The sequence below is a fragment of the Calonectris borealis genome, chromosome 1 (assembly GCF_964195595.1).
Source record: "Calonectris borealis chromosome 1, bCalBor7.hap1.2, whole genome shotgun sequence".
Classification (NCBI taxonomy): Eukaryota; Metazoa; Chordata; class Aves; order Procellariiformes; family Procellariidae; genus Calonectris; species Calonectris borealis.
Genome location: NC_134312.1, coordinates 192136860 through 192162342, shown reverse-complemented (window position 1 = coordinate 192162342; position 25483 = coordinate 192136860). Strand labels below are relative to the sequence as shown.

At 38.5% G+C, this 25483-nt stretch overlaps 1 protein-coding gene across 1 annotated transcript in view; it reads left to right on the top strand.

Moving 5' to 3' along the window:
* The window catches only part of FREM2 (FRAS1 related extracellular matrix 2), a 142627-nt gene that overhangs the window by 104420 nt on the left and 12724 nt on the right, over positions 1 to 25483 (top strand). The window contains exons 8-17 of the mRNA XM_075139998.1: positions 1528 to 1737; positions 2003 to 2200; positions 4236 to 4400; positions 4478 to 4660; positions 8151 to 8281; positions 9200 to 9358; positions 10186 to 10489; positions 13617 to 13748; positions 14362 to 14693; positions 24241 to 24433. Of these exons, the coding sequence (XP_074996099.1) occupies positions 1528 to 1737; positions 2003 to 2200; positions 4236 to 4400; positions 4478 to 4660; positions 8151 to 8281; positions 9200 to 9358; positions 10186 to 10489; positions 13617 to 13748; positions 14362 to 14693; positions 24241 to 24433 (2007 nt within the window). The remainder of the gene's footprint in view (positions 1 to 1527; positions 1738 to 2002; positions 2201 to 4235; positions 4401 to 4477; positions 4661 to 8150; positions 8282 to 9199; positions 9359 to 10185; positions 10490 to 13616; positions 13749 to 14361; positions 14694 to 24240; positions 24434 to 25483) is intronic.

The following is a 25483-nucleotide window of genomic DNA, read 5'->3' as shown; positions in this document are numbered from 1 at the left end:
ACAAACCACAATGTTTAAAACTAAGACATTCATATAGAGACAGCATAAAAATTATTTTCCTTAGATGCTTATCCTGACTGTAACTGGACAGTAGAGTTTATCTTCTCAACTAATTATCAGTGAGGCAAAATTGTGTAAAACTTTACTGTTACTTCAGGAATATCTAAACATCATATATATGTATCATACATAACATATAGGATAAACATCATATTTTCCATGAAAAATAAAATTATGAAGTCTGAAAAAAAATACATGATTACTTCATTTCTGAACTTGGCTTTATATGATGTGATGTCTTTATCTCATCCTGAATATTTAAGTTATTTTATTTTTCGGGGGAAAAAAAAAATCTCCTTACAGTAAGAATCTTAATTCATTGTGCCAGGACCTCTAGACTCAAAACTGGGAATGGCACAGCTCTTGGGCTTCTAGTCTGTTGGTCACAGCCTGAAAGCTCTGACATGGCTGGCTGCCTGTAAAGCCATGAGCCTGGTTCTTGGTCTTACACAGTGCAGCAAAGGATCTGCTGCACTGAGCTGCCAGTCCTGGCATCCTGCTTAGAGGCTTAGCTCTGAGGTAGAGCCGCAGGAACTCTAGGCAAGTGCCCATCTGATGATGGCCTTTAATCTTGCCAAATTTTGTCAAATTCACAGAATTCCAAACCTTATTTCAATTTCAATTAAACTGTTTCCCCCAAAGCTTTGTTTCAACAGCTCTGCTGCTTATTCTCCCAAAAAAATGAACATTAAAACTCAGTTCTTCACTAAAGTTCTAGGTACCTTTAATGCTTTGGTTCTGAGATAGAGAGTCATGTTTTAGTCAGTATCTTGTTTTGTTTGCCACCTTCTCATTGGCTTGTTATGGACTGGCTTGCTTTGCTTAAAACAAAACAAAACAAAACAAAACAAAACAAAACATAAAAGCAAACCAAACCCAAATCAGTCTGTCTGTAACATTAAGGTGCCAGACCTCACCTGACATAGTCTGAGCAGAATTTGGTTCTTCTGGTTTCCATTCATTCTGTTTTACACAACTCCTCTGAACAGCAGTTCTTCCTTACAGTCAGCTCACCAGCCTTTTCTCCTTTCCTTTTTACATTAGTCTCAAAACTTCCATCTTCGTTACAGAATAATATGAAATTTCTTTCCAAAAGACTTTGCTTCATCTCCAGAGTCTCTCTCAAAGCTTTTTGCTTACTTTCATTTCTCACTTAAAACAAACTTTATTAGTTTTAGTGGAATAACTGTTGGTTTACAACAGAACAGAATCAGACCCATTTTGTAACTTGAATCACTAAACAAAAAGTAGCTTAATATTGACTTGGTTTATTGTATAGTCCAACTTAGATGGTCAAAAGATATTTTTGCTTTACATGATTGCCAGAATTTGGCAAATTTTAAAATTATATTTAAAGAAAAAATAGATTTACCTACAATTAACTGCCTAATGACAGATATTTTTATTTTTCATTACATGTAATGCTACTTATTAATTTTATAATTTTTATCTCTTTTCCACTGGTAGCTGGAGTAGATTATGTAGGCATCAGTCGTAATTTGGATTTTTCCCCTGGAGTTAATATGCAGACATTTCGTGTGGTAATTCTGGATGACCTTGGACAGCCAGTGTTAGAAGGAACTGAGAAGTTTGAGCTTGTGCTAAGGATGCCCATGAATGCTGCCCTTGGAGAACCCAGCAAGGCCACCATCTTCATTAATGACTCAGTGTCTGACTGTGAGTAATAATTTTTTTTTACCTTTTCACATTTATGCAGATGGATGACTGCAATACACAAATAGCACTTGTCCTTTTGAATCACACCAAAGCCAGTGAATCTACATGTTTCAGTTACAGATGATGTGTTAAGTCATTTGCTGTCTAGCTGCTTATGTTATATATCTGGTGCAATGTAACGTATCTAAATTTGAAATAGTGGAGGGAAGATATGATAACTTTTGCAATTATACTTTACACATGCTTTTTATGTTTTTCTGCCCAGTGCCTAAGATGCAGTTTAAAGAATCTGTATATGTAGGCAATGAAAATGATGGACAGATTTCTGCCATGATATATAGGAGTGGGGATATCCAATACACATCCACTGTGAGATGCTATACAAGGCAAGGTTCAGCTCAGGTAATGATGGACTTTGAAGAACGTCCTAATACTGACAGTTCCATCATCACATTCTTTCCTGGTAAGCTCTTATTTTAGAAGCCTTTAGTCTACCATGTTTTGCTTTGCTTTGCTTTGCTTTGCTTTGCTTTGCTTTGCTTTGCTTTGCTTTCTTTGTTTGTTTGTTTGTTTTGTTTTAATAGTGTCTTCTCATAAAGTAGTGCCAAAAAGACTTCTCTGGAAAACCAAGCTTTTTTCCATACACAGTGGGCAGAGTGCACAGAAATGATATTGTCTCTTTTTGCTTCACTTCTGACCTGGAGAGATAATCAGTAGGAGCCAAAGGGACATATCTTCATATAGGTTCAGCCTGAGTGCCAGGATCTTTTTGATAGCAAGAGCAGGTTCAGCATAAGACAGTAACAGGAGCACAGACCTGCTGTCAGAAAGGAAACTTCAGAAGTTCTGCTCTTTGTTAAGCAGATTTCTGGTAAATACATTTGACTTGCACTGAAATGAGTAATAGATCTTTCAATAGGCATATAGCTCTCTAATTTCTGTTTGAATTTTTTTTTCCCACCGAGGCTTTCCTAAGGCAGTTCATGAATATCAGGTACTTAATATCTCACATCAGAGATGAAATACAAATAAATCAGATGTTACTACCTTGAAATAATATTGCCTGATTCCTTCTATTTGTGCAGAAGACAGTTTAGTCTTTTAGTCTTTCAAGTTTGCACACACATAATATTTTTTACAAGCCCTAAACAAGTTCTGTCATCAGCATGAAATCCTTGGTATGCCCTTATCACAGAAATGACGAACTTCATATTTCTGTAGACATGTATCATATTTTTCTTGTAAAGTGAGTTGTTCAGTCTATCTTTCTTTAGATCTGGCCTCAGCTTCCGGTGCTGTCATGTACTCTATATCTTTGCCATTGCTTCTGTGCAACCAGGAAAGAGAGTCCAACTTGTTAGGATTAATGGATCTGGGCCCCTTAGGAAGCGACTTTCTTCTTTTTGTGAGTGTTGCTCTACCATTTCTCCGTGAAGACAAGTAGCAAAGAGGTCTGCTAGGATCATATCTTGTTTCCATACGCTTCTTAGGCATGTTTAATATGCGGCAGTTTCAGTACTGTTTTCACATTTCCCATGTTACAATGAGCAGGATGAATATTTTGAAATTTTTTTTCTCCTCGTAATGGATAATTTATTTTCTCTCTGGGGGAAAAAATGACCTTAGAAAATGAACACAGTCAGCATCCTGGTCTGGTTCTTCATCTTGAAGAGCCTTGATCATATTTCCACGTATAATGATGAAAAAATACTGTAAATTGACCTCATCTCTCTCATATCCTGTGCTCTTCATTTTGACAGGGATGTAGGAGTCACTGTAGTGATGATGAGCCCACTAAGTCTGACACTGGGAGCCAGACACTCAGCACACCACTCATAACTCTTGCTGCTCTTGTAGAAGGCCTAAGACAAGGCCTTTTTCCCAGAGTCTCTGAACATCTAGTAAGTCTAGACACATTGATTTGTGAGAGTTCAAATCGAGCAGTTTGCAACTCCAAAGCATTTTTAAGGCAATATTCATTGTCACTTGGAATCAGTGGGAGTTTAAAAGTCATTAAAATCCAATGGAATAATATAAGTGAAGGTCCACACAGGTGGAGAGTGTCCAACCAAAAGAGAGTTGAAATAAAAAACTCCAGGACAAAATTACCATTAATATTAGTGAGAGTTTCTATTACTCTGCTTCCTTGTGCAAGTATTTATTTTTTAAATGCACACTGTGGGAGAGGTGACTGAGAAGTAGTATTTTATTCTAAGATAAAACAAAAGGAACTATACGTGTGAAGTGAATATACCAAATAGAAACTTCTCTTAGAGAAGTCCCAAAATGGGGGATTCCACTTTAATGAGTTTCCATAGAAAGGTAATGATTACTAATTCTGCTTTCACTATTGTCGTTACTCATTAACTTATACGGTGTCGAGGTGGATGCCTTGGCCAGCAGAAGCAGCCTGTGGTTCCTTGAGCTTGGAGAAAAGTGCTGTAATAGATCAAAGAACGCCTAAGTTCCGCATGATATTACCTTCAGAATGATTGCAGGTGAAACTGAGAAGCCTTGCTCACTAGTGCTTATGGATGATACTTTCCATGAAGAAGAGGAAGAACTACGTCTGGTTCTTGGCACTCCAAGAAGTGATTCTTCCTTTGGTGCCTCTATTGGTGAACAAAATGAGACGCTGATAAAGATTCGGGATGATGCAGACAGTAAGAAATAATTTTGTTGTTACTGGCTTTTGGAAGCCCATTTGTGTGCTCTAAAAACATTTTTCTTCTAATTACAGAGGCTATTATTAAATTTGGTGAGACCAAATTTAGTGTGAGTGAACCAAAGGACACAAGGCAAGTAGCAGTTTTAAAAATACCAGTGCTTCGTCTGGGAGACACTTCCAAGGTTTCTGTTGTGAGAGTTCATACAAAGGATGGATCTGCTACTTCTGGAGAAGACTACCACCCTATATCAGAAGGTAGGATCATTCAGATGATTATCACATCCTACTATTTGTTTTTATTCATGACTGTAACATGTTTGAAAAATGAAATAACTTTATGGATAGAATACTTTGCAACCACATCCATTAATACGTTTTGCTATTCAAATTCAGTATGGACATGCTCCCATGTGGTATGCCACAGCCAAATTGCTCTTGGAATACTAGATATCAGTGAAGATATTTACAAAAGAATTGTGACTCCTTTGAAAACATCTGTAACTGAAGTAACTGTGGAAGAAATCTGTGAGTGCCATCTTAGTAATGTTTGCAAAGTGTAATACCGTTACTCTGCAGAAGCATCTACTCATAGGATATGATTGTGTAGTTGTTTCTCAAGCAATTCATAAAGCTAATGGCTTTTGCTCTATGTAGGAACTAATGTCTATTTCTGTTTATTTTTCTACTTTCATAATAATTAAGCTTTCTTTCTATATCTCTGCAATTCACTGCCCACTGCTCCTCACTGGTAATGAATGAGGAGAGAAGTTGTGCAATAGAATGAGAAATTTCTTAGCTGATAAACTTCTTTCCATTAATAGCCCACCCACATGGTTTAGTGAATGAATAATAGAGTTTGTAGCACTACGAACTTTTTTTCTTCTAAAGTTTGTGATAATACATGATACTAATCTGTATTTTTACATTATACTAATCTAATTTTAAGATTAGTCATTCATTGCTGGAGTGTTTTCACAGTTTTGGATAAACTATTTTGGTGTCCAGTCCAACTGAAAGATAGGACTTATTTTTGAACATCCAGCAACAACGCTAGGCTATCTCCAAATTCCATAGAAGAGACATTTCCCACTAGTGATATTTGAAGAGAAAAATTGTTAGCAATAAGAGAATTATCAACCCAGAGCTTGCTAATTCCAGTCACTTTGTCTCCTGCATTTTAGAGTTTTGCTCTTTCCTCCTGAAAACCACAGGAATTTTTAGTGTCAGCTAATACTTATCCTATACATATTACCTATACAAATTGCCTTGCTTACCCTCTCCCTGCTGTGCACTGACAGCACATGGGAGCAGAATTTTTCAAGGGAAACACGCTACTGCAGAACAAGAGGCTCTGGACCTCTGCCCAGACGCCTTTGAGAAAGGTCTGTGATCTGCAGGATTTCCCCACAGGTTTCAGAACACCTGTGGGTTTAGGGAGCCTGCCTATTCAGCCGTGGGTACAAACCCCACATCCTTAACTGGGTTATCTGAAGGAAGTGTGACAAACTGAAATTCAGTAGGATTCTTAGCTCTCACACAGCATGTTTATTACCACAAAGAGTATTTTCATGGCTTAATAACACTTAAGGTTGGAAGGATCATTAGACCACTTAATCAGACTCACTGTGGATTGCAAGATTCTCCCAGTTTCCCCCAGTTACTTCTGTACTGAGCCCAATAACTTTTGGTTAGAGAAAGTATATCTTTCAGAAAGAACATCCAGTCTTGGTTTGAAGGCACTGAACAGGACGAGTGTTTCTAGCATTTTGCTTCACTGATGAGTCCCTATCACTTATCTGTGCCTTATTTCCCATATATACTTCAGCTCCCATCCACTACTGCTTATTGTGCCTGTCCCTTTAGAGTGCAGAGCTCTTTAGCACCTGGTATTTTTTGTTTATGATGGTGTCTCAATATACTAATCAGAACATCGCTTTCTGGAATGTTCTGTTTTTTTCTTCTGGTCCTTAGTTTCTGTTTGTCACTTCTGTGCCATCTTCAGTTAATTTGACATCCTTTAAAAAATAAAGGTAAGAGAAATGCACCTACTGTTTTAGTATCACTCTCACCCATCCCATACACAAATGTTAAATAGTTTCTGTACTTCTTCTTCCTTTAGTAGTTAATACATCCAAGAATCACAGTACTCTTCTAACTCTGTCAGTGTGGTGGGTTGACCTTGGCTGGATGCCAGGTGCCCACCAAGCCGCTCTATCACTCCCCTCCTCAGCTGGACAGGGGGAGAGAAAATACAACGAAAGGCTCGTGGGTCAAGATGAGGAGAGGGAGAGATCACTCAGCATTTACCATCACAGGCAAAACAGACTCGACTTGGGGAAATTAATTTAATTCATTACCAATCAAAATCAGAGTAGGATAATGAGAAACAAAACCAGCTTTTAAAACACCTTCCCCCAACCCGTCCCTTCTTCCCGGGCTCAACTTCACTCCTAAATTCTCTACCTCCACCCGTCCTGAGCGGTGCAGGAAGACGGGGAATGGGGGTTGCGGTCAGTTCATCACACGTTGTCTCTGCCGCTCCTTCCTCCTCACACTCTTCCCCTACTCCAGCATGGGTCCCTCCCACGGGAGACAGTTCTTCACAAACTTCTCCAAAGTGGGTCCTTCCCAAGGGCTGCAGTTCTTCACGAACTGCTCCAGCGTGGGGCCTTTCCACAGGGTGCAGTCCTTCAGGAACGGACTGCTCCGGCGTGGGTCCCCAACAGGGTCACAAGTCCTGCCAGCAAACCTGCTCCAGCGCAGGCTCTTCTCTCCACGGGGTCACAGATCCTGCCAGGAGCCTGCTCCAGCGCGGGCTTCCCATGGGGTCACAACCTCCTTCGGGCGCATCCACCTGCTCCGGCGTGGGGTCCTCCATGGGCTGCAGGGGGACAGCCTGCCTCACCATGGGCTTCGCCACAGGCTGCAGGGGAATCTCTGCTCCGGCGCCTGGAGCACCTCCTCCCCCTCCTTCTTCGCTGACCTTAGTGTCTGCAGAGTTGTTTCTCTCACATTTTCTCACTTCTCTCTTCCGGCTGCTGTTGTGCAGCAGTTTGTTTTCCCTTCTTAATTATGCTATCACAGAGGCGCTACCTCCGTCGCTGACGGGCTCGGCCTTGGCCAGCAGCGGGTCCATCTTGGAGCCGGCTGGCATTGGCTCTGTCGGACATGGGGGAAGCTTCTGGCATCCTCTCACAGAAGCCTCCCCTGCAGCCTCCCCATTTTGCCACGCAAACCCAATACAGTCAATTAAGATGAAACTTTTTATTCCCCATAACCTCCAATGTTTTTTCAGAGACAATGCTTTTCAAAATAGAGTACTTTTTGTGTAACTCTAGTTTTGTGCCTTATTTTTGGTATGTACCATTGTATTAAAATGCATTTCGTTTGAGTAAGACCTGACAATACTTTTTATTTAGAATTCTTCAGTCTTTTGGTCATTCACATATCTTACCAATATTTATGTAATAATTAGTCCCAGATCATTTTCAAAATATTAAGTTCTATTAGACTAAATCTTGGTCTTTGCAAATCTCTTTTGATTATGATAATGCCTCATTTTCAGTGATTTCCACGTGTCCACTGCTATTCATTATTATTATTTTTAGCGTCAAATAGGTTAAACTAAATATATGAATATCTGTAATTTGAAAAGTGACTATTAACTACCATCTCTCATGGCTGGGCCTAGAATTACAGCTTGTTACGAACAACAGATTTATTTTTAAGTGTCTCATGTTTTTAGAAATTGAGTTTAAGGAGGGTGAAACACAGCACTTTGTGGAGATTGAAGTTCTCTTTGATGGAGTAAGGGAGATGAGAGAAGCCTTCACTGTTCACCTGAAGCCTGATGAGAACATGGTCGCAGAAATACAGGTAACAAACTCATGCAAAGTCCTCAACAACAACATCTGGTAAACAGATCTTCTTGCTTTCTGGCTCATAGCTTTACTCTTCTTTTAAGGTTTATACACGCCATCTTGGCTTGTATCTTAAAAGACAAAGAGGATCATCCCGGCTGACACAGTAGCACCTACCCAAAACAGTTTGTTGCCAAGACAGTAATGTTCATGGGGTCATAGAGACAATGAGAGACTGAAGTCTTCAAGATATCATTCCAGACACATTCTCCTCATAGAATAAGTCCTAAAAACTGATGTCCTCTTGGAAACACTCTCTGGCAATACAATATAACCTCTATGCTGTAAAAAGAGCAATCAGGTGAAATATAACTTCTGCTGTCAAAAACGTGTTAGTATTATTCTTGTTGTGTGAAATGAAATAGCCACACATTCTTGTTATTTAGCATTATATCATACATACTTTTAGTTTAAATAGTATATTCCTCTGATTCTGCATAAAATGTTCTTCAAGCTCTTTGGCCACTTCATCAGTATCACACCATATATAATCTGACTCCAGGTGGCCAGACAGCAGAGACACAGCCCTTGCTGATGACAAACATCCCATTTCCACAAGGCGTTAAAGCATACAGTGCACATTAGGGTTCTACCAGAATACTGAAATGATTCAAGAAAGCTGGGACACAAGGTTAAAGGGTCTGGTATCTTCAGTGTTCTGAAAAGAAAAAATTCGTTTTAGCTCTTGCTTTTGTAGTCTGCAATATACTTCCCAGTACCTCAACCCTTTCTCAATAGTTCCTCCAGCTGAGGTTTTAGAACTTATTTTGGGACAATGTTTCAAAGGCTAGACATATTCTGATCAAGGTCCAGCTTGAATCACCTTGTTTATTTAAATGTTCACAGAGAACTGTTTCTGCCTTTTCATTGTTAGACAGCCAAGGCCATTGTTTACATTGAAGAAATGAACAGCATGGCAGATGTCACCTTTCCCTCTGTCCCTCAAGTTGCCTCCCTTTTGATATATGATGATACTTCTAGAGCCAAAGACAGAACCAGTCCCATAGCTGGCTACCCTGTCATCTGTATCACAGTGAGTATCTCTGTGGAAAGATGGAACAAAATCAGTATATGGATTTTGTTCAATGGATTTTAGGCACTCAGTTTTAATCCATATTGTTGTGAGTCACATATGAGTTCAAGCTAGAACTGTCCTAAGAGCTAATCTAATTTGCCTGTATAATGAACCAATTTTCAAGAGGACAAAAAGCATAGAAAGGTGTTTCACTTGTTCATCACTAAGAACAGTTTGATACTCACACTATGTCTATGATTGCCTGACCTTACTATTTCCTGCATTATCTTGCCTTAATTTGCAGAGTTAAAATCACTGAAGGTAACAGATGAGCCATTGTTTTCAATGAGTGCCACAGACTGAAAAATGAGTACTGTTTGTTGAAGTACCACAGGCTTCTTTCATTGTAATTTTGCAACTGAAAGGTTTGCATGAATATTCATACGCATTGAGGAAGGTTCTTCAGTTTGTTTCTCACACCATTCCTTATGCACAGGAATAGATCATATATTGAATGGTTCTCCTAAATAAAAGAAAAAAAAAACAAAAGTATTAGATCAAAGGGTGAAATTCAAGTTAAAGTAGCATGTGCCTTCATAACTATGTTAGCTTTTCACCCATAAACCATAATTTAAACTAATATTTTTATTTCAATAAGCATAATTGGACCTGCCTTTTAATCTACCATAACAGTGCTAAAAGCGTCACTATCAAAATAAGGTGATTTCTTAAGAGATTTACTGAGGTTGTCAGTTCCATGTTGTTGTGTTTTGTGACTCTTGATAAATTAAAATTCCTTTGCCATGAAGGAAATACATTGTTAACACATCTGCCTTGTTCTGCAGGCTTGTAATCCTAAATATGAAGACTTTGACAAGACTGGTTCTATATGTGCCAGTGAGAACATCAATAATACTCTGACACAGTACCGGTGGCTTGTAAGTGCACCCACTGGTCCTGATGGTGTGACTAGCCCCATGAAGGAGGTTGACTTTGATACCTTCTTCACTTCCTCCAAGATGATTACGCTCGACTCCATTTACTTTCAAGCCGGTTCTCGTGTCCAGTGTGCGGCTCGTGCTGTGAATTCAGATGGAAATGAGGGTCTTGAGCTTATGAGCCCTATTGTAACTATAAGCACATCAGCAGGTAAGACATCATCACCTATTGCAAAACCCCCAGACCTCTTTTGGATCCCAAATTCCATCCTAACAAAATCTGATTACATGATCAGGTGTTTTAACATTACAGGCTCAGCTTTTCTTCTGTTGTTCATAGAGGTGGTGCAAAAACTCTCTTCTTAACACAGCAGAGAACTGTATAAAGAAAATTATTTTCATCTTAGCGAGTTCTCCACATCTTTAAATACCTATCCACATAGCAAACTTATATGTTCAGGCGAACAGTATATAATGTGCATTGGAATTAGTGAAACCTGGTTTCTGTTGGCTTTTGAATTCATAGAATCATAGAATCATAGAATAGTTTGGATTGGAAGGGACCTTTAAAGGTCATCTAGTCCAACGCCCCTGCCATGGGCAGGGACATCTTCAACTAGATCAGGTTGCTCAGAGCCCCGTCCAGCCTGACCTTGAATGTTTCCAGGGGTGGGGCATCTACCACCTCTCTGTGCAACCTGTTCCAGTGTTTCACCACCCTCATTGTAAAAAATTTCTTCCTTATAGCTAGTCTAAATCTACCCTCTTTTAGTTTAAAACCATGACCCCTTGTGCTGTTGCAACAAGCCCTGCTAAAAAGTTTGCCGCCATCTTTCTTATAAGCCCCTTTTAAGTACTGAAAGGCCGCACTAAGGTCTCCCTGGAACCGTCTCTTCTCCAGGCTGAATAACCCCAACTCTCTCAGCCTTTCTTCATAGGAGAGGCGTTCCATCCCCCTGATCAACTGTAGTAATGTTGCAGTACAATCTCAGTTCCTATTAGACATTGGAGAACTCACATGGGAGTGCTGTTACGAATGCCTACCCAAAAGAAAAGCTTCATTTGGCATTCAGGTCTCACTGGACACCTGACAATCAGTGTCTTCCTTGACTAAGGACTAAAGCAACTGGTGTCCAATAACAGGGCATAGACAAAATGTTTTCATGGTTGAGGTATTCATAATATTCATCCTTCTTCTTTCTCTGGTACTCTCTTTGTCTCTCTCTGATTCTCTGATACGTAATCAATACTGAACTGATGCTGCATTCTCTCAGCCAGCAGAGTTACTGTAGTCTACCTCCTTTGCCCAGCCAACTCTTTTGATGAAACTCGTACTGAATAACATTATGAAGCAGAGGTGAAGAACTGACATGCACACGAGTATGGTCTGATAGCATATGCTATTTTGTTGTAGAAATCACAGATACTTTTGTTTATTGTGTAATATGGAGAATAAGTAATTATCAGCAATCAAGGTAAATTACAAAACATTGTATTTTATTACCCTTCTGTAGCCATTTTGCATTCTTTGTGTCATCTCTGCTGCTTTTGTTGCTACATTAACTCTTTTGGGTTTTGTGAGATCTTATGGTAGATAATAGATTACATAATTGTTTATTTGCAATATCATTTTCATTTCCTTGGCCTTTCCAACTAAATATTTTCGTTAAAACATTTTATTTTCTACTAAGTTAGGGCTTTAAGGAGCTTAATGAATGGAATTTCTATTTACCCCTGTTCTTTATTCCACGTTTTGACTGTAGGCTCAAGTCACCTTTGTTTGCACTATCAGGAATCCTACACCCTAAAGAGGACTCTGTCTAAGGGTATTGTCTACAAGGTGCAGTGTAGTGCTTGTTAAAGGCAGACAACCTTGTGCTGGGTGAGCTAGTTTTGTTACAGACTGGCTATGTTAGTGTTATAATGCATTATTTGGATTACACTTCACAGATGAGCAGGGCTAATTAGCTCAGGCTCAGGACTGAATTGTCATGCATGTACTACTTCCAGTACCTGAGCTAACTTGTGATGTGGAAGTCAACAATACTGATGATCATGTACAACATAAAGGGAATTGTTAGATGCCATTTTAAAAGAAGTGCAATAATCAAAGCAACTTGCCAAAATCCTGAATATTTTCAACTTTGAGGATGCTTGACTTCCAGTGCATAGACGAAATTCTCAAAAGTAAGTCATATTGTGCAAAAAATTGTATTTAGCCTCTTTAGCACATCTTACTTGCATTTGAGAAAAACAAACAAACAGACAAACAAACAAACAAACCAAAAAGCTATTGTGTGCAGAAGAGAAGTTTTGTCTCCTCATGCCAGAAGTTTCCAACTTGGAGCCATTGAGCCAGATGAAGTCCACCAGAACCAATAAGTTCTCCAAGAGGAGAACCCTGCCTCCTCTTTTCTTGTAATCCCTCAGAAATGGGCAAAGAGCAGAACACGGGCAAAGGGAACTCTTTTAATTTTCCACTTCTGCTGGTTTCTTTCTTAGAGTACCTTGTGATCCTTTGGCCATCACATGACAATGTGCTATGATTCTTGTGGCCAGAATGCAGACACTTCTGCATTGAACTATGCAACTAGAAGTTGCATGTATCTCAGATCATATGATTACAAACCTAATCTGCTGGTCCTACAAACTGGGACTAATACTGGGACAGGTTGAACTAACCCTGGAAATGATTGCCAAAACAAGTTATAGATTCTCCTTTCTTGGAGAAATTAAAAATTCAACAGAACAAGGCCCTGAGCAACTTGATCTAACTTTGAAGCTGGCTCTGCTTTGAGCACAGTATTTCTAGAGATCCTTTGACACAATTATTCTAACTACTTTTTGGTCACTAATGGAAAAGGAGGCTCATAGAGTCCTATGAAGGCATATATAGGTCCACACCCCAGCCCAGTGCCAAAACCAACTGAACACTGATCAAGTATCTTCCACAAAGCTATGTATGTGCTTAAGAGGGTGGGAGGAATTGAGTGTATGCCTCTGAGAACCTCTGTAAGGAAGTATGGCACTTGACACTGACTTAGCAAGTACGGTTGACACATGCAACTGAAAATGTACAGGTGCAGTATCATCACCTGGTTTTGAAAATGTGGTCCAATTGATTCAGTAATGATTTCTATTTGAATCGTCCTCTGCACAAATTCCTGTTCAAACCTCTGGTAAATGCTGCTCAAAGCGTTTACCTGTCATTCAAGAAAATTCTCCTTGTTTTGGAAACTTGTACAGTGGAAAAAAGTGCATCTAAAAATAGCGCAAGGGAAAGTATAGATTATTTCCTCTGGACATAAAGTGAAGTTGCTTTCTCTTTTTTCCATTAGGTCTTTGTCAACCTCGTATGTCAGGAGTAGTTGGAGCAGAACCATTCTCTGCCAAATTGCGCTATACTGGCCCAGAAGATCCTGATTATGCCAACCTCATCAAACTGACAGTCACAATGCCACACATTGATGGTATGATAAAATCAGCTGTGGAGTTGAGAGAACTCATACAACAATCTGTTATTTGAGCTATTTTATTGGTCATGCTGTTTTAAATAGCCAAAATAATAATATAATCTTTTAACATGTGGGACCAGAGAAAAATGTGATGCACGTACAAGCGCAGTTTGCAACGAAGTGCATAAGATACTGTATTGATACATAGTCTTTGATGTGAAGATTAAGTGTTTTCAGATTAATTGCGTAGTTTACATAAGTTGGGCTAGACCTACACTTTGAAGCTCATAGAGATATACCAAAGAATTTATTTATTAAAAATATATAAAGCCATTTAATTACTATGTGCTTCTGAAAAAAACACACAAAATCCTGATTGAAAAATATGTTGGAGATTTAGAAATATTTCATTTGGCATTTCATAGTATAAAGACATAAATATTGTGGATAAGATTCTCATACACACTTAGCTTATCAACTTTCTTTGAATTCTAAAGTACATTAATTGCTGTAAGTACAAAATACAGAAGCACTACATAACATGCTTAGTGTTTAACAGACTTTGCCTAAATTAAGCAGCTGTGACCACTGAAATTTAGTGATAATGCTATAAATTAATGTTTTTTAGGCATGCTGCCTGTTATTTCTACAAGAGAGCTCTCCAACTTTGAGCTGACACTTAGCCCTGATGGAACTAGAGTTGGAAACCATAAATGCTCCAACCTGTTGGATTACACAGAAGTGAAGACCCACCATGGTTTCTTAACTGATGCTACCAAAAATCCAGATGTGATTGGAGAGACCATTCCCTATCAATACAGCCCAATAATTAGAGGCTTCAATACCTTACGGTTCTACCGCAATCTGAATCTGGAAGCCTGTTTATGGGAGTTTGTTAGCTATTATGACATGTCTGAGCTTCTCACAGATTGTGGAGGCACCATTGGGACAGATGGACAGGTACGAAACTGTAACTTGATTTTGTACTGTGTTCTTAAAATGAAAGATTTCCCTTATAATGCATCTATGCTAGTAGAAATAAGTGGTTTTAGAATTAATTTAGTTGACAAGCGTTCTTTTTTTTTCTTAACAAGAAAGAGACTTCCCCTAAGGCCAGCTTATTTCTTAAAGCTATCAATATCCATTAAATACTGATAGGCTATATGTGAAATCCTTGTCTGATTGAAATTAAGGGAATAACTTAGTTTGAATGAAATTTGCTGTGATTTTCTCCCAATACAGTTTTGAAGTATTTTAAGACAAACCAATCCCACTTTTACTGTATAGTGAGCCACCTTAGTCTTTTCTTAGAATGAAAGCCTTCTAAAGGATTGCTTTTAGCAAATTGATAGTACTGGGCTATTTAGTATTAGTCATAGTGTATCTTAAAAAAAGAGTTTAAAAAAATTGTCAAGAGCCTTCTTGCTGATAACAATGGGCTGCAGTGTCCTACCAGCTGCTTGGCTCTGCTGATCTCTTGCTCACTGGGTAACAAGACCCGCCAGTGCAGACAGCACAGTGGTCTTGCATTACCCAGCAGAAAATTCCTTGGTCAGGAAGCAAAGAGGAGCTGCCAATATGGAATGGCTGAAGAACAGAGCTGTGAAAGTGGTTGGGGAGTTAAAACAAGGAGGTTGGAGAGACCTTCAGGTGTCCTTTGGAAAATTATTCCTAGAAATCTATAGTAATGTGGAAGCAAAAGGGTGCAGGATTTCTTCTGGTGCAGTGACAGTGAAGTTAATCCCTAGGTCTTCCTTGTATAATTACTACATAAGCCTGTCTGATCCCACTCAGGCTCTGGAGTGCAAAAGCTGTAGCTATGAAGATCAATCCTTTATGTCACAAAAAAGTCTCTTTGGGGAATAATCCTACAGACTGGAAGAAAGATTGGAAATGCAGTACCTCGTTTCAGAGAAGTCCATCCAGAGCATGACAGCTGTGTGGTAAAGCTAACTCACTTTCCTGGCTCACTAGCCTTCCATGTTGAGCCACTGTGAAAAGGAGGAGGCCACTGTATGAAATGGTCATAATTTTTCTGCTTTTTGACAGGTGTTCATTTTGCCAGGGACCCATCTGCTTATCAGACCTCAGTAGACTTATATGCAAAAATTCTTACTTCATCAATCCCAAACGGTATGAGGCCTTAACAGATGAGAAAAGTGTGTCGCTGCCCAGAGAAACCTAGGGGCATGTGCAACAACAAAGCTAGGTAGTAATGGACATATAGATACCTAATTTTATACTTATATACCTAAAGTCCACCTTACTGTGTGGTTGTCTGCAGGTGATCATACAGTCAGTCTGCTGGACAAGAAATTGCACCAGCCTCTCTTTAGCCCTTGGTTAACTTCCTGACATTCTGCCCCTTTTAACTAGAGATTACATACTCTGTAAAATATAAGACCAGAACAAAATGGAGCTTCTTAGATACAAAGACCTTGACGGATATGTTATCCCAGTGCTTTTCATCCGTTCTGGTTCCTTATCTGTTACAGAGACCAGTTCAAGGTCTCTGCCTTGATGTTGGAAGCTCACTGTTGGTGCATCTGCTTGGGGTTGCCCCTCTGCTACAAGCAGATCCTCCTACAGGTACATTCCACTGGAACTATGAACCTGTCAGAGGGAAGGGGAAGGCATGCAAGTGTGAGATGTAAACCTTACACATTCCCACAAGATAAAAATGACAGCAGTCTTCACTGTTCTTAAAATGATTTCATTTCTTCAACTCATCATTCCTTGGACTATCTCCTTATGCCCATGCAATATGCAGCTGTATATTCTTATTTCCCACATGATACAATCATAAGCACATAAGAACACACAGCTGCCAAGCAGCTGTAACTCCGATCCTGTGACCTATGCAAGCCACTTCTCCCACAATGAAAAGGAGGGAAGACCTGGTATGAATCCATTCCCTTTGAAATACTTTTGTGTCCTTTAGAGAAAAGGCTGAATAGCTGGTTTAGACAAATGTGTGTCTAAATAAAACCTATATATGTCTATATGCATATAAACAGAGGAGAAAATAAGCACCATTCCAGTATTTTAGTAAATGAAAAGAACCTGTATATTTAGTTATGGAGGACATGCATAAATGGTAATGTGGCCAAGGAAAAGAGATGTACTTGCTTTAAGCTCCAGAAGCATTATGTACTTTAGGTAAGATCCCTCATTTAAAAGCAGAGAGAGATGAACATGAGCTATGAGAGCCATGAAACTGCAGCTGAAGTCATCCTTTAGTGCCTTGTAGGTTATGGCTAAAAGGTTACAGTGTGTTAAGTGAAATATCAAGCTGAATTACTTCTAGCAGTGAAGCATTGCCCCGCAGCTAGTATGCGCTTCACTGCCCTCCCTGTTTCCCCCACCTCCATTTAATTCTTCTCCAAGTTTGGTCTTTATCTTCACATGACCCCCTCCAGCTGAGAGGGGAGGCAGTCAGTGCCCTATCTCTGTGGTTGTCACCATTGTTGGTTTTTTCTCCTTCAGTGAACAATTAATAATCCTCCTCCGTGAGAGGAAAGCTGGCAGCTATGGTTTTCACCATGTTTTTTTAGCACACAAAGGAAGATTACATTCTATTATACAGACAGAACAGATAAATAACAAAACCACTCTCACCACATCCTGCTACCACTGCAAATTTAATAGCTTGAATTTACCAGATATTTTGGCTAGATCTTTAAGCTCAAAATTCTGTTTCTTGATTCTAGCTCTCTAGTACCTGTATCGTCAAACAAAGATAGCACTGTTGATTCAGACAGAGAGATTTCACAAAAGCAACTGGCCATATCTTGCGTGATGTGGACCTTCACTTTATGGGAGCTCCTTCTATGGTAGGGGAAGAAGATGAGCTTCAGTCAGCAAGAAGCAAGGTGGGAGACCCGCAGCTGGTGTAGTTCTTCTGGCAGTGCTCCTAGTGTTTGCTGCAGGCTGCAGCTGTCTTAGCCAGTTCCCATGAACTCATGAACTGTCATATTACATACAGAGAAGGTCTTAGTTTTGGGTTTTTTTTCCTTTGAGGCCTTTTGCTTGTGACCCATTCTCTTTCTCAATTACTCTGTGCATGAGCAAACTCTGCGTGAGTTAGATGCAGCACTCCTTTCAGTATACAGCTTGAAGCTTTGTTCCTGGGGTCTGCCCATATTCACCATATCTGAAAAATCAGGCATTTATGTCTCTAAATATGGATTCAGATATGCAGCTTAAGGAACTTATCTTTAAAAATAAAGACCTATTCCTCTTTAAATTGAGCTAATTTGTTTGGATTATGGTTCTTTTCTATAGATCTTTTCTAAGATCAGCTTTAATGATTAGCAGCAACAGTTTTCTTTTGGACAGCCTGCAGTCATAGCCTAAAATTCAATGTCTGTCTTTGGATATGTATAGGCCTTAAAAATGTGGAACTCACCTACCTGAGGGCTGTCTTCCTGTATTTTCAGGTAATTAATAAAGGTTGGACTTTACTTCATGGGGACATTGTGAGAGTCAAGTACTACAGACATCTCACATTCTCAAGACGCAGGTGCTAGAACAATGACAGATATTCATGAAAGGAAGTTAAAAAATGAAACAGTGAAAACCAAGCAAGTGACTATCCTTTAATAAAGTATATATTGAAGTGTTGGCCTAGACTTATTTGATAGAGTGTGAAGTATCATTTGATCTCATTTCCTCCTGTTACAACTGTTTGCTGTAGCCAGACAATTTGGCATCTGAAGGCTTCTGTGTGGTGCTGGCCAAGTATTTATATGTGGATGTTGCTTTCCCTCGTTCCAGTCCATTGCCAGACTTGGCATAGGGAAGCAAGGAAATTACCATTCAAACAAATTTTATTAAAAACAACTAGTTAAGCAAATCTTTGACAGAAACAAGAAGGTGAAGAACATAAATTAAAATACTTGAACATACAGATTGATACCTTGAAGCTACTGTAATTGAGTAGGTTGTTGTTGAGCAGGTTGTTTTGTTCTCTAACAAAACCATTTTTTTCTGAAACCGAAAATGTCTCTCTTCCAATATGTTCAGTTCACATTTATGCTACACATGTTATGGGACTGAGTGTTTGAAAATCCCATCTGAAAACAGATTTTAAAATCACTAATGTATTGCCGCAGCTTATACGAGGCAGCTTGCAGAGGTTTTTTATCACACAGAAACAGTATATTTCCAGCTAGTTCTAGTTTTACCAAAATCATACTTCAAGGGGAAAAGTCAGCTCTACTGAAAATCTCACTAGATGCTGTAAAATGCAAATAGAGAGAAATGTCTATTTCCAGATTTTTATGTTCAGTTCAGCCATCACAGTCAAGTTTAAGAAAATCCTGCAACTTGTATTCTCTTGACATGGAAGCTCACTAACAGGCAAATATTTTTTTCTCCAGCTGCAAACACATCCATTTAGTAAGCGCTGTGAAGAAAAAACTCTACTATAAAGTTAATGCACCAGCTGTGTAACAAAGTCAGAGATAAATTTTTCAAGGAGCTGGCATTTCAAGGCTGTATGGCACTCTCCTCTCCATTCAGACTTCTTTAAACAAACCTGCTTTGCACTTCACCTGTGACCTACCTGTCTGCGTGCCTTCTTGGGGCCAAATCTTAGCTTTACCATATTGGTATTGTGTAAACAGTTAATTGATAACATTGTTAAGCTTGTGTGACTCAAATTCACACACATAGCAAGTAAATGCAATAGAAAATGAAGCTTAGGGTAATTTGGAGGACAAAAATACAATTTTCATGAAAAGTTTTTTTCACTGGGATATACAATATAAAACATGAACTTGTGTTATTTCTAATTTCTAATTCTGATTTTATCGATACTAACAGTGCGCGCGCACACACACTGCCAAGTTCTGCCTTCTGGAAATGCTAGCCAGATAGATAAATAAAATACAATATAAATGTAGAACAGAGTCCATGCCCCAAAGCCTTAACTGAAAATATTTTTTGTTGTAAATATTCAAACTTGTTACATGACAGATTCTCAAACTAATTATGTTTTTTTACTTAATGAAGTTTGACAGTTTGCATCAGAAAGGGGAACAAAAGAAGAACACCTATAGAAACTCCTATTAATATTTCCTAAGTCTTAAATGGGAATTGTCAGTGTTCAGAAATAAACCTTATGCTTTGGGATAATTTATCTTGCAAAGAAAATGTATGAAACTCTACTTTTTATATCAATGTCCAGAATAAATCTTCCCTCACACACGTGAATTTTGAGATGCGCTATTTGAATGATTTGTGATCTACATTTTTCCAGATACTAACTGTAAGAGTCTGTTCCTGCTTGGAACAATTTTTGTCTTCTATCTTCTCGGGTTCTTCAGACCTGGCATTGTCACAGAGCATTAGACACAATTTCCCCAATTCAGCTGAGATGTAACTGTAGTCTGTATTTCTTTCCTAGTATCACAAGGCTAAAAGTCACACCCACTTATTATTGTTTAAAGTTAATGTTAATGAGTATAATTTAGCAGTACAACTGCTAAAATCTCCTGTGCATAGGATGCATAGATGCATAATGCACCTGTTCTGTCTCTCCACAGCAGTTACGCTGATCCTACACTTACACAGGTCTAAGTTACCATTTTGGTTTCATCAGTGTCACATTGAGATAAAATATGAACAGCTGGCTACTTTCAATAGGCTTTGCAGGCAGTGCTGGGAAATAAAGATAACTCAATGGAAAGAATGTTTTCTCATGTTTGTCTAAATGGCGTTATTAAGAGGGCTAGAGAAGTAAGACTCGTCCATCTGTGTAACACATTCCACCGATTCATTTGTTGGGGGAGTCTGCTCACTTACTCTGACACAGTTTTCCTCTGCAGTTAATTTCCTCTTTTTAAGATTTTATTTTTATTGTATCGAAAAGTTCCTCTGTATTTCATATAGCATGTCTTGAGATTTTTCTTTTCTGCCTACTGAAGAGTAGTTTTCCCCTCGTGGCATTTTCCTTTACAGCAAGAAATGAGAGGGCCTTGCAAGTTTTAATTCACTGTTAGGAGAGAGACAACTATTTATTCAGTAATTCTCTGGCTATCAGTATTGTGGGTTTTCCTCCATACCTGCAAATCCACGAGTGCCTGAAGAAGGGTGTGCATAAAAACTCAATCAGCTGGTTTAGCAAGACCTCCTTCCTCTCCCTACATGCCATGAATCACACGTGAGGGCAGCTAACTGATGGAAGCACACAGACATTCTTAAGTACATGAATAAATTCCCAGGCTGGGACAAGCAGCCCTGCTGCCCAGACATCTCTTTCGGGTTTTGCTAAAAGAGAAGAATCTTCAAATTCTAGGGTCCTAGAAATGGAGACAATTCTTTGGCACCATGATTTCAGATTTTCCCACAGAGCAGTGGTAGTGGATGGCAAAGAAGCAGTGTTTCAGGCAGACGTGCCCCAGAAGGGATCCTACTGCTAGATTTCTGCCAGTACAAATAAGTTGAGCTCACTAACACTATGCTCCCGTTGAATGGAGGCAAGAAAACCCTAAAATGTGGCTTACAAACCCCATTAATGGATTGCTTTATGTACAGTGTATGTAAAGAGCCGATGTACTTGTACTTGAAAATCAAGATTCAAGTACCACGCAAGATTCAAGTACCTTGAACTTGAAAATCAAGAAAAGCTTTGAAAGAAGTGGTTTTTTCACTTGAGGTGGCATAAGATACTGAGCTAGAAGGGGTTCTGTGGATCACTCTTAGTGAAGTTAAGGCCACTTCCTTAACTCTCTATATAATGTGGTTCCAACACTAGTAAACTTAATCTAAAAACTAATAGGATTTCATGGCCTCACTATTCTTGCTGAATGCCACCACACTGAGGGCTAGAAATTCTTCTGGTTTCTAGGCTGTATTTGTCATGGCCATCTTATGCCCGTTTGTTCCCTTGTCAGCACCATCTTTCATCATCAGTGGTCCTTCTCTGCTGTTCATCTCTTGACGTGTGTAGACAGCACTCTTACTCCCTCTCAGCCTTTGTTGTACTAGGCTAAACAGCCTGGCTATTTTAGTCTCTTCTCATCAGATAGTTTTGCCATTCCTGTGATTATGTTGATTTCTTTTTCTACAGTCTACAATGCAAATTAGGCGTTTTCAAGCCTGGATGATCAAAGCTTTTTCCAGATAAGCTCATTAGTGCGCTGTATAATGGCATGCATGCTTCTAATTTCCACCCCATTCCTCAGTTTATCTTGGGATCATATCACATGGAGAGGGTAGGAAGGTCATAGTTATGATGTGATCAACTCACATACCAATATTTTTTTCCCCCTCTGTTGTTTCTAACCAATGTCTTTCATTGGACAGAAATCCCTGTCGCTAGTTTCTATTACCTTATACTTTATGCTATAAAATTTCATCTTGCTTCTATTATTTTAGTTCTCAAGGTCATTAAATTCTCCCTGTGTGATATTCAAGTCCTCTACATTATCATTAAGCATTATGTATGCTTCTTTTCAAGAGGATAATGGACATATATTAAATCTTCTTTCACGTACCTTTGTCTCTTCTTCATAAGCAAACTGAATTTCAGATCTTTGACTTCAGTGTCTAATTCTTACTGTACAACATGCAGATGTAGAACAAAAACACACAGAGAAAAGCCAACATAGTTTTTCTGGGATGACTTTTCAATAGTAACACATTTGTTATACTACCAAATGTATTCAATTCTTGATACTGTTCCAGGAAATGACAAACGTTCGAGGTTACTCCTGAATCAAAGGCCAACCATGATGCACTGTAGAGTTGCATCATAGCTATATTTTTTTTGATCAAAGTGAGAATTCTGTGTTGTTATTTGGAACAATTTAGCAAATCCATGTCTGAAATAATTGCTCAGATATCCATGCAGGTATCCCAAAGATAAACTTGCAACTTAAATAGGACTAAAGAATAATATTTTTGTCTAACTTCAATTTCTCATGCAATACATATAGAGAAGAAAACCCTTTTTTTGTTCCAAATAGAAGTTCTTGATTGTGTTTATGTAAAATCAACAAAGAAGCATTAGTATAAAATAATTTGTAACTGTAGCATATCATATTATTTACCAGGCTGTTTACTGCATGATACTGTGTGTTTCCAGCTGTCTACTGTCTAAATGCTAGCACATTCTATGGAACAATGCAAACAATGTAAGTGGAAAGGGTTTTGGTAGCATAGTGTTTAGATCAAGGAGTGTCATGCGTGAAAGTGAGTTGTGGCAACTACGAACGTTTGCCATAATGAACTCCTTAATTAGTTCAGAGTATTTAGTCAGTGCAGGCAGTAAATTTGTGGTTTCATAGTATTACTAAAAGTTTTGTCTGGCATTTGGAAATGTAAAACAGCTGTAACGTAATGGATATTCAGCCCCATGACATGCCACTGGGTGAACCCAGAAACAGTTTGATTTTTACATAGCTTGTAAAGTTCTTTGAACGTTGGGCGTTTTTTTTAATAGTGCAAAACACTCTTTAGAAGCTTGTAAGGTAATCACTCCAGGGAAATGTTCAGATGTACAGATTTACATATGGAATTTCTCTTGGAAGTAAATGAGAGTTCAACACCATTTATGCCTTTGAAAAGTTTCCCACTGGGAGATGATCTCAATGCCTTTCCTTCCGTGTCTTTCTAAGAAAATCCAAAATGTTCTAAAAGGATCTGGACTGCACATTTCTAATCAGAGAGATGTGAATGAAAAAGTACTTGTAACAAAACATAAATGCGAAGTCTCTTCAGAAAGGTTTGGGTCCATGTATCATGTAAGAGCTATCTTTAGAGGTGATAGTTTACTGACACTGTTCTTCTTGCCTTTTTTCATCAAAATATATATAAAGAATATGTAATTCTCTGATAATAATTAAATACAGTGCTATTGTTTTGTACAATATATGCATAAAGGGTCTATTTTTAAATCTATATCAACTTACATATTATTTTTAGTTCTTCCAGACAGTGATAAACAATACGATTTGTGCGTTTGCGTACAGTATGTTAGCTACTGTGCATGCACAAAGGAAGAAATAGTTCCAGAGATGAATAAGTACAGTCCAAGGACTCAGTCTTGCAATGACATCTGAGCAAATTCAGGGTCTTCTAGGAGAGCTTCTTAGAGGATAGTAACGTAAGAATGTAAACAAAAGAGTTGCTTAAGGCACAAGGATAGAGCAAATGCAAAAGGGTATTTGAAATATTTATAAAGCCTTCATTTGTAGCCATGTTGTTTATGTACTTAAAAAACCTAAACAAAAATGATGAGTCAAAATTGAGGGGTTGTGTTTTATCAGAACACATACTCAGTTTGAAATACAAAAATGGAACTTGCAGGGACGTAAGCTCAACTGAAATCCATCGAAATGTGGTGTTTTGCACTTCATCTGTAATTTGCAAAATGAGAGAATTTGATTCAGTCACAGTATTTATTTCAAGTTTTGTCTTCTCTTTCTCTTGCATTCGGATTACCTGTGCAATGCTGCCTTTCAGGACCACTAACCTAAATAAATAATTTTCCTTTTTATAGGTTCTCAACCTAGTACAGTCCTATGTCACGCTGAGAGTCCCCTTGTACGTCTCGTATGTTTTCCACTCTCCGGTGGGTGTAGGAGGCTGGCAGCATTTCGACCTGCAGTCAGAGCTCCGGCTGACTTTTGTGTATGACACTGCCATCCTGTGGAAGGATGGGATCGGTAGTCCCCCTGAAGCAGAGCTCCAAGGTGGGTGTTGGATTTCTTTGCATCGAACTCATGTTCTGTTCCTGAGAGTGAAATTTGCACACAGTAGGATGATTTTTCAATCATTCTAAAACAAAACTATATCATTTATTATCAGTTGCAAGCAATCTGTCATTTCCTAGCACTCACAGTTCTCTGCTGAGGTGTTTATGAAAACCATGTAAAGTTGACATCAGTTTTTTTATTGCAAAGAAGGATAATTGTCTTGCTATGTTGGAAGTAGATGTGCAAAAATTAACACATTTATTTCTACTCAGAACCTCAAGGTTCACTATGTATTCATATTCTGTTACCACACGAGATGTTCGCACTTTAATGAAAAAAAAATGAAACTTTTCTGTGATATAATTTTTTTGTGGCCATGAATGTACAGTTTCAGAAACTTTTGGTATTTTGAAAACATTAATTGTGAAACATTCAAAAGATACAGAAATATATAATGGATATAATAGCCTATGTGTTAGAGTAGTAAACTGTGAAACATTCTTTAAATGTGACAGATACTGACAATAAATGTTTGTGACTATAATTGGTCAACAAATCAAACTCTATCATTACAGAATTTATCTTTGCAAAAAGTTAATTTATTTTTTAAAAATAGTGACATACAGATGTCTGTGAAAGATTAAAATCTATAGTTACACCTATATACTGCTTTGTTCTTTTTATGCAAATTTACTTAGTGTTTCCCAGCATTAAGCTTCAAGTGTTCCATATCTGTCTCAACCTAAGGTAGAGTACAGGCACCAGCTATAATTATGTATGTACACTTACACAATTTTAGGACTCCAGTGAACATAAAACCATTTCTTGTTTCTGCAAACTCTGTATACGAACTACAGAAGTCATTGCTATGCAATTTCTGTCCTCATGTTAAGAGCAGGAAATGAGGATTGGCAAAGGGAATCTACAGTGCATGAAGAATGAAGCACATGTCATGCCATGCCTAAAGAATAAGCCACATGCCACAAATCATATGATGTACTAGTCACCGAATAACAACCAGATCTAATCCTCAGTCTCAGCAGTTAT